Genomic DNA, 12,654 nt, shown 5'->3' with positions numbered 1-12,654 from the left:
AAAGATCAAAGAGTATATTTGATAACCCATCTCATTTTCAGCTGCCTCACTGCTCCTCGGACTGTTATATCAGCATATCACAAACACAATCAGACCTATAATTTAACATGGGGATATTAAGGGGCAGGCCTAAATTGGATCTTTGGTTTCTATACTGTTAAAAATAAAGGCTCCAAAAGGTTTTTGCAGTGATGGGTTCCACAAGGAGCCTTTCATTGAACAGTTCTTAAAATAACCTTTTTTTCATACTGTGAAAAACATTTTAATAATACAAAGAACATTTTTCCACTATAAAATAACATTTTGTGCAATGGAAAGGTTCCATGAATGTTGGTTCTTCATAGAACTTTAAGAGTGTACAAAAAACCTGGAACATGTTCAAGCAGTGTTTTTTTTTTTTTTCCAAGTGGTGTTTATTAAGAAAACCGTGTTTATTACAGGACTCAACTGTAATAGCTCATGTTTAGCCCTAAAGTTTTTTTTGTTTTTTTTTGCAACAAATACAAGTCTATACAAGTTCCTCCTGGGACTACAACGTCCATGTCCTCGTGAGGAGCAAATAATTATGAAAATCCTTGTGTCTTCAAAAAAATAAGAAATTCATATTCAATTTGAAATCATGATAAATAGATAAATACATAACAAAATGTTACAACCCGTCTCACCAGCCTCACAAATAAATAAATAGAATCATAAATAACATTCAAAAAATATCTTTGGCCAAACAAGGCCCATGTAGACATTTCCTCTTCAAAACTCTTTCCACCAAAGCTCGAAATCCAGGTCACGGTCAACTTCGGTTAGCGACGCCATTCATCCTTAAGAAGGGTGACGAAACAAAGCTAAACCATGAAAAGAAGAATAACAAACCAACTCCATTGAGGCACTTTTTAAGGATGTCAGAAAAATTTTGCATCTTCTATGTGGTTCTTTTTTTTTTTTTTTTTTGTGAAAAGCAAAGCTGAATAAATATGACCGAAAACCTCCAACATTCATTTACAGATAATCCAAAGGCTGCATTTTATTCTGGCTTCCTATATCCTCTCTTGTTTTGAGCGTGAAATCAAGGCAAACTAAAAGAAAAAAGGTGAAAAAGAACCGCTATAAAATAATGTAACGAAATCTGGTAAGATAAAATAAAAAGTCAAAGTTAAATACACATCCATGTTTATTTTAAACCCAGTGTAAAAAACTGAAACGAAAAAACAACACAAAAAAAAGATCAGTGTTTGTTTTCAGTGGTGGTGCTGGATGTTACGTCTGATTGGCTCTCTGATCGTTCTCCGAATATCCCTGCGAGGGTTTTGAAGCGAGGCCCCCACTCGTTGAGGTAATCGTAGTCCTCCTCCGTTTCACCCTTTACAGACTCTATAGAGCTTAAACTCTCGGCCACCGAGCCCTCGCCCTCGTAGGCGTACGTGGCCAGCGAGTCGTACGGCGGGGCGGAAGTGTCACCGTCGTGTTCTTGCAGTCGCTGACTGATGAAGTTGCTGATGTCAGCGCTGTTCTGCGAGGCTATTGGCCGCTGTGGACACAAACCCAACTCTGGCTTAATGTCTCTGCGAAACAGGTTTTCCTTGATGACTTTGGGGTTGCGAAGGGTGCCCATGTCGAAGGCGTGCGTGTCCTCCTCGCCCCCTCCTTCGTCGTCGTAATGGATGACATTGTCACGGATGTCCTCTTTGGACGTCATGAGAGTCTCTTTCTTCTTCTGCCGCCTAACCCCAACGTAGAGAACCACGATCACTGCAGTAAACAAACAAGCAGAAAAGAAAGGAAAGATTAGCATCTTTTTATAACTCTCATACACATTAAATAAGCAGTCGTGCTTTTCAAGCTGGTCAAAACAATGTGACGGGGAAAAAACCCACAGGCAATTATTAGAAGGCGGGTCTTCTGTTCCTATGGACTTTGTATTGAACATTGTGATTTCTCCCATTCATTTTTTCTACGAGTGACTCAAATCATCCTAGTTATGCTGTCTGTACAATCAGGGAGTGAGGCAGGCAGAAAGACAGCATAGGCTAGTGGAAACACTCTTCTCATTCAATCAAGGAGACAACCCCCTCATTTGTCAGAGTTTTCCATGATTGGCAAACAGCTCCTGACTGCAGTCATCATTTAGAGACAGAATGAAAGCTCTTGCAGTAATGTGTACCCTCAATCTGATGGACTCTCTCACCCATCATGTGTGACTATTTCACTCTTGTGTTTTTCTTTTTTTTTATTGACTGGCCACTGAAGATCCACAGCTATAGATAAATAGATAGACAGAGAGACAGACAGACAGTTAAAAAGAAGGAAAAACACCAAAAAAATTGAATTATAAAATGATAGGCATAATAGATTTATAGAATGATACAATGACAGACAGACAGACAGACAGACAGACAGACAGATAGATAGATAGATAGATAGATAGATAGATAGATAGATAGATAGATAGATAGATAGATAGATAGATAGATAGATAGATAGATAGATAGATAGATAGATAGATAGATAGGAAAACGCTAAAACAAAATGTAATGATAAAATGATAGACAATAGAATTATAGAAGGATACAACAACACACAGACAGTAAAAAGTGATAAATTGACTTGACTTTAAAAAAAAAAATAGGAAACCCTATATATATATAGGAAATATATAAATATATATAAATATATAAGGAAATATATATTTTTTTAAATGTTAAGTGAACTTGACAATTCACTTAACTTATTTTGTTTTATTATTATTATTTACTTCATAATTTTAAGGCAACGTATCAATTTCTCAATTTTTTTTATTTTGTTAAGTCAACTTATCACTTTTTACAGTGTAGATAGATAGATGCTGTAATGGAGATGCAGAGTGTTTGTTATAGATTCAGGAGGTTCTCAAGTCCATAGGCCAACACCTGTTTATCAGTATGCAGTAAGTTAGAGGAAACTGCTAAAAAACAAAAAAAACAATGTTGTTTATATATGCTCCAAGAGTCTAGACTAGTGTCTGTGAGATGACAGCGCCCCCAAGTGACAGACATCTGCACTGCGGTTCTCAACCCTTCAAACCTGTCAGACATATAGTCTATTTTGTGAATCCATGTTTGTGATTTGACTGGCATACACAGAAAATGGGTTTGAGATTAATAAGCCCTCATCCTCGGGACGCTGATCTCTCGCTCTGTCTGCCATGGCTGCATCCGTGGAGCAGGAAATGGGTCAGTCTGACAAATGGAGCACTGATAATGGCTAATCTCAAGCATGACAATGTGTTCTCTTTCTGTGCTGTCTGTGATCCTGGCTGGCACCTTTAGCAAGGACGTGGTGATGCTGTGAGAGATGCTAGCCGGTTTCTCACAGGAACAGGAGCTGAGAGATAGGGTCAGTCTTCAGAGCACTGCAGAAGTCTCTTAAATACAAGCTGTCATGTTATGGAAGAAGAGGGATTGACTGTTTTTCAAAGGGGTGTGAAGACTAGTTTAGTGAGGATGTCAAATAGACATCAAAATCACAGGACTGCAGTTCATTCTACAACTGTAAGTGGTATAGGAATTAAAGGGATGCACAAAGTCCACACAAAAATGAACTTTGGTAAAACATAAACAACGATATCTGAATAATGCTGATAACCAAACGGTTTCCGTTCCTATTGATTTCCAATGTATGGACAAAAAATGCAACAGAAGTTAATGAGAGCCAACACTAAGTGGTTATTGATATTCTTTAGAATGTGTTCATTTGTTTTCTGCAGAAAAAAAAAAATGCATATAGGTTTGGAACTATGTGAGGGTAGACAGAATAGATTTTTTTGTGTGTGAACTATCCCTTTAAATCTGTTTCCAGTATGGAATATATAAGGTAATTATGACCATTTCTGTTTTCTTCTAAGCATAATGGCTACTCCAGGAAGGCCTAAATTGTATTTGAGGTCTCAGTCTGACCCATTTCCTTTTGTGATTCAACTTCATTTGCTCTTCTTTGAAAAAAGGAACCAGCCTACTGTTCACTGCAGGTGTAATGTTGAGGGATAAACAAAGGAAATGAGCTGAAATTTGATGGAGGAAGTGGACAGAATGCTAACCTGAAAGAGCAGCAAAGGTATGGCAATGAAAATAGTAACATCTAAACAAATCAAAATCATTAACATCATGAAATGGGTAAACTTGAGTCAATAAGACGACAAAATATTATTTGAGAAATAAGAAATGCATGATTATCACAATAAGAACAGAAGTAAGCAGAAGTTTCATCAATGCAAGAAATACATGTGGAGAATTATGCTAAATCATACTTTAGGACAGGATTTATTATTTATAATTTTTTTATATAATATAATATCATATAATGTTCAAAGTTTAAGGTCAGTAAGAATTGAATTAATTAAATTATTTATTTATTATAATTTATTCTGCACATATGCATTAAATTTACCAAATGTGTCAGTAAACACTGTAACATTTATAACGTTACAAAATATTTTTTATTTCAAATCAATGTTCTTTTTTAACAAAGAATCATCAAAGAATCCTAAAATAAAAAATCAAAAAAATCACTGTTTCTACAAAAATATTAAGCAGCACAACTATATCCAGTATTGATAATAATAAGAAATGTTTCTTGAGCAGTAAATCAGCATATTATGGAGTAATGATGCTGGAAATTCAGCTTACCATTACAGGAATAAATTACATTTTAAAAGATACTGAAATAATTTAATAAAATCTTTTTTTATTTATTTTTTCTTAAATGTGTTATAATATTTTTCAATATTAGTATTTTTACTGCATTTTTTTTTTGAAAATTAATTCAGCACTAGAGAGCATAAGAGACTTATTTCATAAATACTTATTAAACATATTTTATTTTAAACATATATGAAAAATATTGAATTATACACCTATAATATATATATATATATATGTGTATATATACATATATATATATATATATATATATATATATATATATTTTTTTTTTTTTATGGTAGATGACCTCTGGTATACCGCAAGGTCTTTGTCCAGACCTTTGTCCGATTTCTGCTCTCTTTAACTGATGATCTGCCTCACAAAATGTTCATGTATGCTTTCATCTAAAGTGTCAGTCTGGTGGACATACACATCATTTGAGACATACGAGCTGCAGTGTACTGCATGCTAAGATCTGTGTCTGAGGTTCATTTGAGGACAGCCGAGTGCTAACCTCATTTTGTTGAGCATGGTCTTTCTTACTTAATGACCAACCAGCCCACACAAATTACCATGGAAACGAGGCCATAAAAGTCTCCACTTCATTCCTCACCCCTCCACCTCAACCTCCCACACATCCCGTATGCAAATGAGCTGGGTTTATAACTCCAGAGATTTCCCCATCTAGACCTCGGGGGTTAAGTTAACATGGAGAGTAATTCAGCCTGCGATCTGATGTTAATGACACTCGGAGATTTAGGGCTTTTACTATGACATTGATAGGCAAAAACTAGGCTCGTTTAAACCCGTGCTAATTTGCTTTATCCAGCTATCCTCCTCCTTCCTGTCTAGGACGGCCAATAAACAGTCACTTAATTAACAAGTGTGTTTTAATTAAACCAGCCCAGAGAGTTTCAGAGCAGCCTATGTATCTTTCATCTAAAAGAGCATGAGACCATGCAGTCCAAGAACAGCCTAAAGCTAGCAGAAACAAATTATTAATGAAATCAAAACTGAAATTGATATGTTATAAATGCACATTTCTAAATCTTTGCAATTTACTACTTTACATTGTAGCAAAGTGCCATTTCTTCAGTGTTGTCACATGAAAAGATATAATAAAATATTTACAAAAATGTGAGGGGTGTACTCACTTCTGTGAGATACTATTTATCAGAAACGTACAACACCATGATATAAACTCATAATTCAGATTTTCCTTCTCAAAAGATAAAAAAAGGCACAATTTTCTTTTTTTTTTCTTTTAATTTAGTGGTGGAACAAAACAAACCTACAACTCCAAGAAAAAAGACAGAAATACAAGATGTAAAACTCAAAAGTCCTAGAAAATAGGGTCAAAATTGTGCGATGAAAACATAATTATATGAGGAAAAAAGAAAAAGTAGTAGTAAAAAGTCAGAATTGCAAGAAATAAACTCAGGATTCTGACAAAAAAAAAAAAAGAAAGAATCACAATTGCAAGATATAAACTCAGAATTCTGGGGCAAAGTGTCAAAATTATGATATGGAAACAGAATTATATGAGAAAAAAACAGAATTGCAAGATATTAACTCAGGATTCAGACCAAAAAAAATAAAAAAATAATCTGAGTTGCAAGATGTAATTGCAATTCAGATGTAATTCAATTTTTATACCTTTTTTCCATGGTAGAAAAAAAGCTTCCATTCTTTACTTTTTCCTTGAAGAACAAAAGCCACTTATTTTTCAAACCTTTCCCTCAAACTAAATGACTCATTCTTGCACTTTTCATTATCCAATCAATATGTTTGTTTCCTTTATTATATTATTTCACTTTTAAATACGTCATGTTCTAGAAATAAAATCAATTGCGAATGTGTTTCATGACGCATTTCAGAAGTTCAAGGTAGGTGTGTAATTTCAGAACTACTACAATCACAAAATAATAATGTTTGGAATAGCATACTATAGTCCTTCTATTAGTATGTATGCTGTGCACAGTATGCAGATTTTCTATTTACAGAATACCCAGATGACCTCCAGCACTACATGTGTCAAAATGAGCGTGATATAACACAGCACACTGTACAGAACACTGTATCCCATAATGCAATGTATTCAACATGACCTTCCATGTCTTTTGTGATCGAAAAACTGAAAGAATCACATACAGTGAAATGTTTTTGTACCATATTGGATTCAAATTGCAATCAATCAATCAATCAATCAATCAATCAATCAATCAGTCAGTCAGTCAGTCAATCAAAAACACATTAAAATAGTAGACTGTGTACAGTATTTACTGTACGGTATTTAGTGTTCCATTCCAAAAGTAGCTATTTAATAAAAAGATTGTTGGATAATGTGATTCAGAAGCAGTATGCTTTGTCAAACAGAGTTAGGATTGCATCTGGTATATGCAGTCTGGATAGGGATCTCTCTCTCTCTCTCTCTCTCTCTTTGTCTCTCTCTGTCTAATGCTCTGATGGATGAATGTTTGCTTACCCAGCAGTATGACGATGCACACCAGAATAGCGATCAGGGCTCCGGTACTGAGGCCCACAGGGAGGAAAACAGCTTCAGCGCTGCACGTTAATAAAGATCCATCGGTGTCACAGCCGCACACACGGATGGTGAGGGTGCTGGTGCTGCTCAAAGTCTGGAGACCACCGTCCTCAATCACCACCGGAAGATGGTAGATCTCCTGAGAGCGCCGTTTGAAGCCACCACGCAGAGTCACCACACCGGCGGTGTTATCTGAGTAAAGAAGTAAAATTACATTTTAAGACTTGTCATGCCAAATAATTACTTGCCCTTATTTAATTAAAATTTTTGATATATTTAAATATTTTTTTTAATAATTTGTTATCTTTAAATTTAAATCTGATTATATTTAAATATATTAAGTAACAAAGGAATCATTATGTTGTTATATTATGTTACATTATGTTATTTAAAATTATATAAAAAAATGTATATTATTTTATATTACTTTACACATATTACTTTCCTTTTTATTTTTTGCTTCATGTCTAAATAATACACCAAAACACACATATAAACACAAATATGTTGCTATATTTTACCATAACTTATAATATAATATAATATAATATAATATAATATAATACAGGCATGTGCACTCATAGACATAAAAGGGGGCTGAGCACCTGCCCTTTTTCTTCCTCGAGAGAAAGTGCTCATTTTTCTGGGGAGTTTTTTTTTAGAAATGAATATAGGCCTATGTATATATGTATGCATGTGTGTTTCTGTTTGCGCACAGCTTTCCCTGTCAAACAAATAAAAAAATCCAAATATCAGGTCGGGTCAGAAAATGTTGAGAGACTGTCGAGTTGCGGTGTCTTTCTCCCCTCCTCGTCTCGGCGCAGGCGTGCGCAGCACAGCAGTGTAGCACACATTGATCGGCACATGCACATCACAGACAGGCAGAGAACCGCAGAAGTGAAGCCCTCCCTCCCTCTCCACTTGTGTTTATCTTGGTGTGGAGTTGAGTGGTGATAAACAAAAGACTAGCTACCTGTGCCTCAAATTTACAATTAATTATCCAAAAGACAAAAGGCAAATATAGTTAATTTGTCTTGCTAACATCAGCTACCATAGACAAGTACGCGTTCTTTCACTGCATGATTCAGTTTATTAAAATGCATTTAGATTAAGAATGATCACAAAATTCAAGATATGGGGGCAGAAATGTATATATGTATAGAATTTCATATAGTTAGTGATTTTTTTACCAACAAAATGCAACATGATTACAAATGTGATATTGATTTTTTAAAGCAGTTAAATAAACAAGAATTTAATATTAAGACACTTATGTTTTAGACACAATATTGACTGTTTTTGCTCTATTTCACCAACAAATATAATTTAAATTTGCGTCTCAGAGCAACAGCTGTTTTGTTCCTGAATGAATCAACCGTTTAAATGATTTGGTTCAGTTGCAATGACTCAATTATTAACAGTGACTTGCTGCCACCTACTGGCAGTTTTAATTTCACAAAGTATCTATTTATTTATTTATTTTCTTTTTATTAATCAGTATTCAATGTTTTATGTTTAAAATATCAAAACAGTATTAATGCATGTGTAACTGCAGGTTAAATGCATTCATGTCCTGCATTAAACAGTGTGTAAATGCATCTAAATGCCACTTCTAATGCAGCTTCTGTGTTTTCTCTGCATTTCAAAGATTAATTTAGTCAATACTGATTTAATTTGCTTGGTAACAGCTTAAATTACTTATTGTAATTGACTGATTCAATTTAAGAATTTGACTGAAAATATTATGCACACTCATGCAGGGCTTTATAAAAGTTAAAAATGCCCATAAAAGGTAAAAAAAATTATAAAAAAATATTGTAAAAGATTCCTGCTGTGAACTGATCACCACAGAATATGCAGAATATCAAAAACTTTAGGAGTCAGCTGTCCACGGTAGTCCTTAAGATATCAGCACAATAACACACTCAGCAAAATATTGTCTAATTATTGTTATTGATAAAATCCCAGTTGAACAAACTATCCAGTGTTTAGTGCACTCTGCAGGCTACTTCAACAGGGACATCACACTACAGCTGAGAGCCGAATCCCCCTCAGGGTTCCAAATAATATGCTTTTTCTCTGTGTGGAGAGTGTTTGAGCCTGAACATTCGTCTGAAATGATTTCAGGAGGTATAGAAGTGCTTTCACACCATACCTTCTGACCTTCTGTATAACATTACTTTCCTCTTCTGGTCAGCTGAGATTTATAACTTCCCGATGGCTACTCCATAACTCTTTTTTTTTCACATTTTAGTGTTAGGATGTTATGTGATACTAAAATAAGATAAAAATACACAAGATGCACAAAATGGTGCTTTTTTAATACCTTTCAGTATTGAATTGTAAAAAAGTATATCTTATAGTAACATCATTTTGCAGTCATCTTGTGAAAAGCACAGCTACAATATCTAAAAATGTGACTCTCCATGCAAAAACAGCTTTGGTTTTCATAAGAGCTTGTTCCTTATAGCAAATCCCCCAGGCTTCAGCCATAAAAAGGTAAATGGCAAGAAACAATGTAGCTGTTCGTGTTTTCTAAAATTAGTGTGATGTAGCTGGTGTGTTACGTTCAGAGAAATGACATGTTGTCAAAAGACTTTGTTGGCATCAAGGCTGCTGCAAGTTGCTGGTTGTGAACTCTGATTAGCCCACCTGACCCTGTCGCTGTGACTTTATGCTTGCTACATTTTCTTGACGGGCGAGCATTTTCAAGAAAATTTTGCATGTCACAGGTAGCCTGTTTCTCCTCTTTTTCCTGACCTGCCCTCAGCAGAAACTGTCACCCTGTCCCAGCAAATCACATCTTAAGCGAGCATTCGTGCCTGAAGTGAGAACAGGCGTTCCATCAGGCCAAAACAGTGGATGTATACAGTATGTGCTGTAGAGGCAGAGCAGCACATCAGCTACGATGGAAAATAATAAATAACTACGTAAAACACAGTTCCATGACTTTTACATACATCTAATGTAACATTTTTACATACAGTATACTTTTGCATACAGTAAAAATAGTAATATTGTGAAATATTATTACATTATTACACGTACAAATTTCAATTAACAAATTAAAGTATATAAAAAAATAAATTTGTTAATTTCAGTTGTATTTCTTTAGTGCTTTAGTACAATAAACATTAAACAGCTTCACAGAGATAAATAAACTACAACAACAACAAAAACCTGTGTCAATTATGGAACTTCAACCATGGAGACAATTCATTAAAGTATTTGTTATAAACATATGCAATTATTATTATTATAGGCTATATATTGTTTCTATCTCTCGCTCTCTAAATAAATAAAAAAATCACTTGACTAAGAAATAACAGACAGACTCACTTCCAAAATCTCTGACAGTGAAGTTTTTGGTCTTCACTCCCTCTTGAGGGGATTTGAAGGAAAATCTTTGTCCGGCTTGAGGAAGATCCTGATCTCTTGCACTGATGAGCTGAATTACCTAGATGACACAAAATTAATCGAAAAATTATTGATCAGGGTTTAAAAAATTTAATATAAACTGTCTATGAAGGTATATTTGATCATTGCTGGACACCCAGAATATGGTTAAAATATAATGTAAAACTGCATAAAAATAGTATTTTAATTGTTTAAATATTTTATGGTGAACATTAATGTTTATGAAATTTCTTAATGATTTATGAAGGTTATTAGTGCACAGTGACATCATCTCTTATACTAAAAAAAGTATACATTACTAATTAAAATTATTAATATCTTCAGTTCTTTATGGACAAACTAAATAAACACTAGCATAGAAAACTTATTAGTTAGAGTCAGTGTTTGCTCTTAATTTATGGAGATATACAGCCATATAATGTATTCCTTAGAAGAAAAACAATCCACTTTACAGTGCTTTATGTATATGAAACAATTACACTCACAACATTAAATGAAGCATGAGTTATAAACTAGTTACAAGTGCATGAAGAGAAGTGGCAGCCATGTGTGCTCAGTAATGTTTAATCAAGTGCTCATGTGGTTTTTCTCCTTGATTCTGCATCTAAAACCAATTAGTCTGCTTTCACATCCAGCAATCATGATACACTGTGCACTAACATTACAAGCAGATCAATCTTCCATATCTAAAAGACGTCCGTACCACCCACCCTCCCTCTGGTGTCACCTGTTGTAGGGCTGTCACCAGCACCACAGGTGCATGCTGGGTAGGACCATTAGCGCAGCACTAATGCATCACTTGCCCACCAGGCTCTTCCTTTCCAATGTATCAATCAAACCTCATAGTTCTGGCCAGAAGCATTGTATCCATTCAAACGAAGAAAAAGGCTCTAAACTAAGAAAAAGCCTTGTAATAGAACTTAAATAATTAAATAAATACACATCACACAATTTTTTTTTTTTCCTTCCAAGTACCTAGTAAATCAGGACAGTGAAAAAAATATAACAAAAATAATAAAAACAGTGAAGCAGGTCTGTAAAAACAGTAAAATAAAATGTTTTTTTTTTTAAATAATAAAAACACCCTAGCAACATCCTAGATACCACTAAAACCACCTTAGCAACTACATAAGTGTTTTTCTTTCCCTTCCTGGCACCTAGTGAAACAGGACTGTGAAAATAAAATAATTACAACCACCTAGCAAAGTCCTAGATACCACTTCAAACACATTAGCAACCACATAACAACATCCTGACAACCACTAACCTCATTCATTGTGGTGTGAGCTTTAAATGCACAACAATGACTCACTTTTGTTTTCACAAAATACAAAGAAATGCAATAGGAGAAAATATTGTATAAAATATCTCGCAGCATGTTTTCAGAAAGATTTTCCTGTTTACTTAGGTTCAGTGGTTCAGTGTATGTGGGCAAGATACAGTAGATTATAGGAAATGCTCTGGCACACACACACACACACACTGTACCTGGCTAAAGCAGGAATATAATGCACTTTCAGGATTTAATGAGAGTGTCAGACTCTGGGGTCTGTCATACATCATCTTAAATGGCTCATTAGACCAGAATTGGTTTTGGACATGCAAACATACACACATGCACACACAACCATTTATATTCACTCACCTGCCCGACTTTGGCACTCTCACACACGAAGGTATCGTAAGGCATGGCCAGCTCTGGTGGAAACTCATTAATGTCCAGCACATGAACTGTGACGGCCACTCTGCTGGTCAGCACTGGGTTATCTACACAAAACACACAAACATAAGATATTATGACCAACAACACACTGTGTGTCATGAGTAATGCAAAACACACATTACAAGCTTACACTTGCTCTTCAGTTATGGAAACTTTTCAGTCCCTTAGGATGATTTTAAAGATTTTTAAACCAATTATTCAAATTAAACCAAAGCAATAACTATAACATCATGCATTTAACAGTTTTAATTTAAGAACATATTATCATCACCAGTGTTGGGGAAAGTTACTTTTAA

At 34.7% G+C, this 12,654-nt stretch overlaps 1 protein-coding gene across 1 annotated transcript in view; it reads right to left on the bottom strand.

Annotated features, from left to right (window-relative positions):
* Nucleotides 1-404: 404 nt before the first annotated feature.
* Nucleotides 405-12,654, bottom strand: part of LOC306852619 (cadherin-12-like) — a 145,809-nt gene continuing 133,559 nt past the window's right edge. Inside the window, exons 9-12 of the mRNA XM_079389597.1 lie at nt 12,281-12,402; nt 10,558-10,675; nt 7,159-7,410; nt 405-1,746 (exon numbers count right to left, since the gene is read on the bottom strand). Of these exons, the coding sequence (XP_079245723.1) occupies nt 1,223-1,746; nt 7,159-7,410; nt 10,558-10,675; nt 12,281-12,402 (1,016 nt within the window). The 3' untranslated portion in view covers nt 405-1,222. The remainder of the gene's footprint in view (nt 1,747-7,158; nt 7,411-10,557; nt 10,676-12,280; nt 12,403-12,654) is intronic.

The sequence above is a fragment of the Barbus barbus genome (assembly GCF_936440315.1).
Source record: "Barbus barbus genome assembly, chromosome: 32".
Lineage (NCBI taxonomy): Eukaryota > Metazoa > Chordata > Actinopteri > Cypriniformes > Cyprinidae > Barbus > Barbus barbus.
The sequence above is the reverse complement of the archived record's forward strand: the minus strand, read 5'-3'. Positions and strand labels throughout refer to the sequence as shown.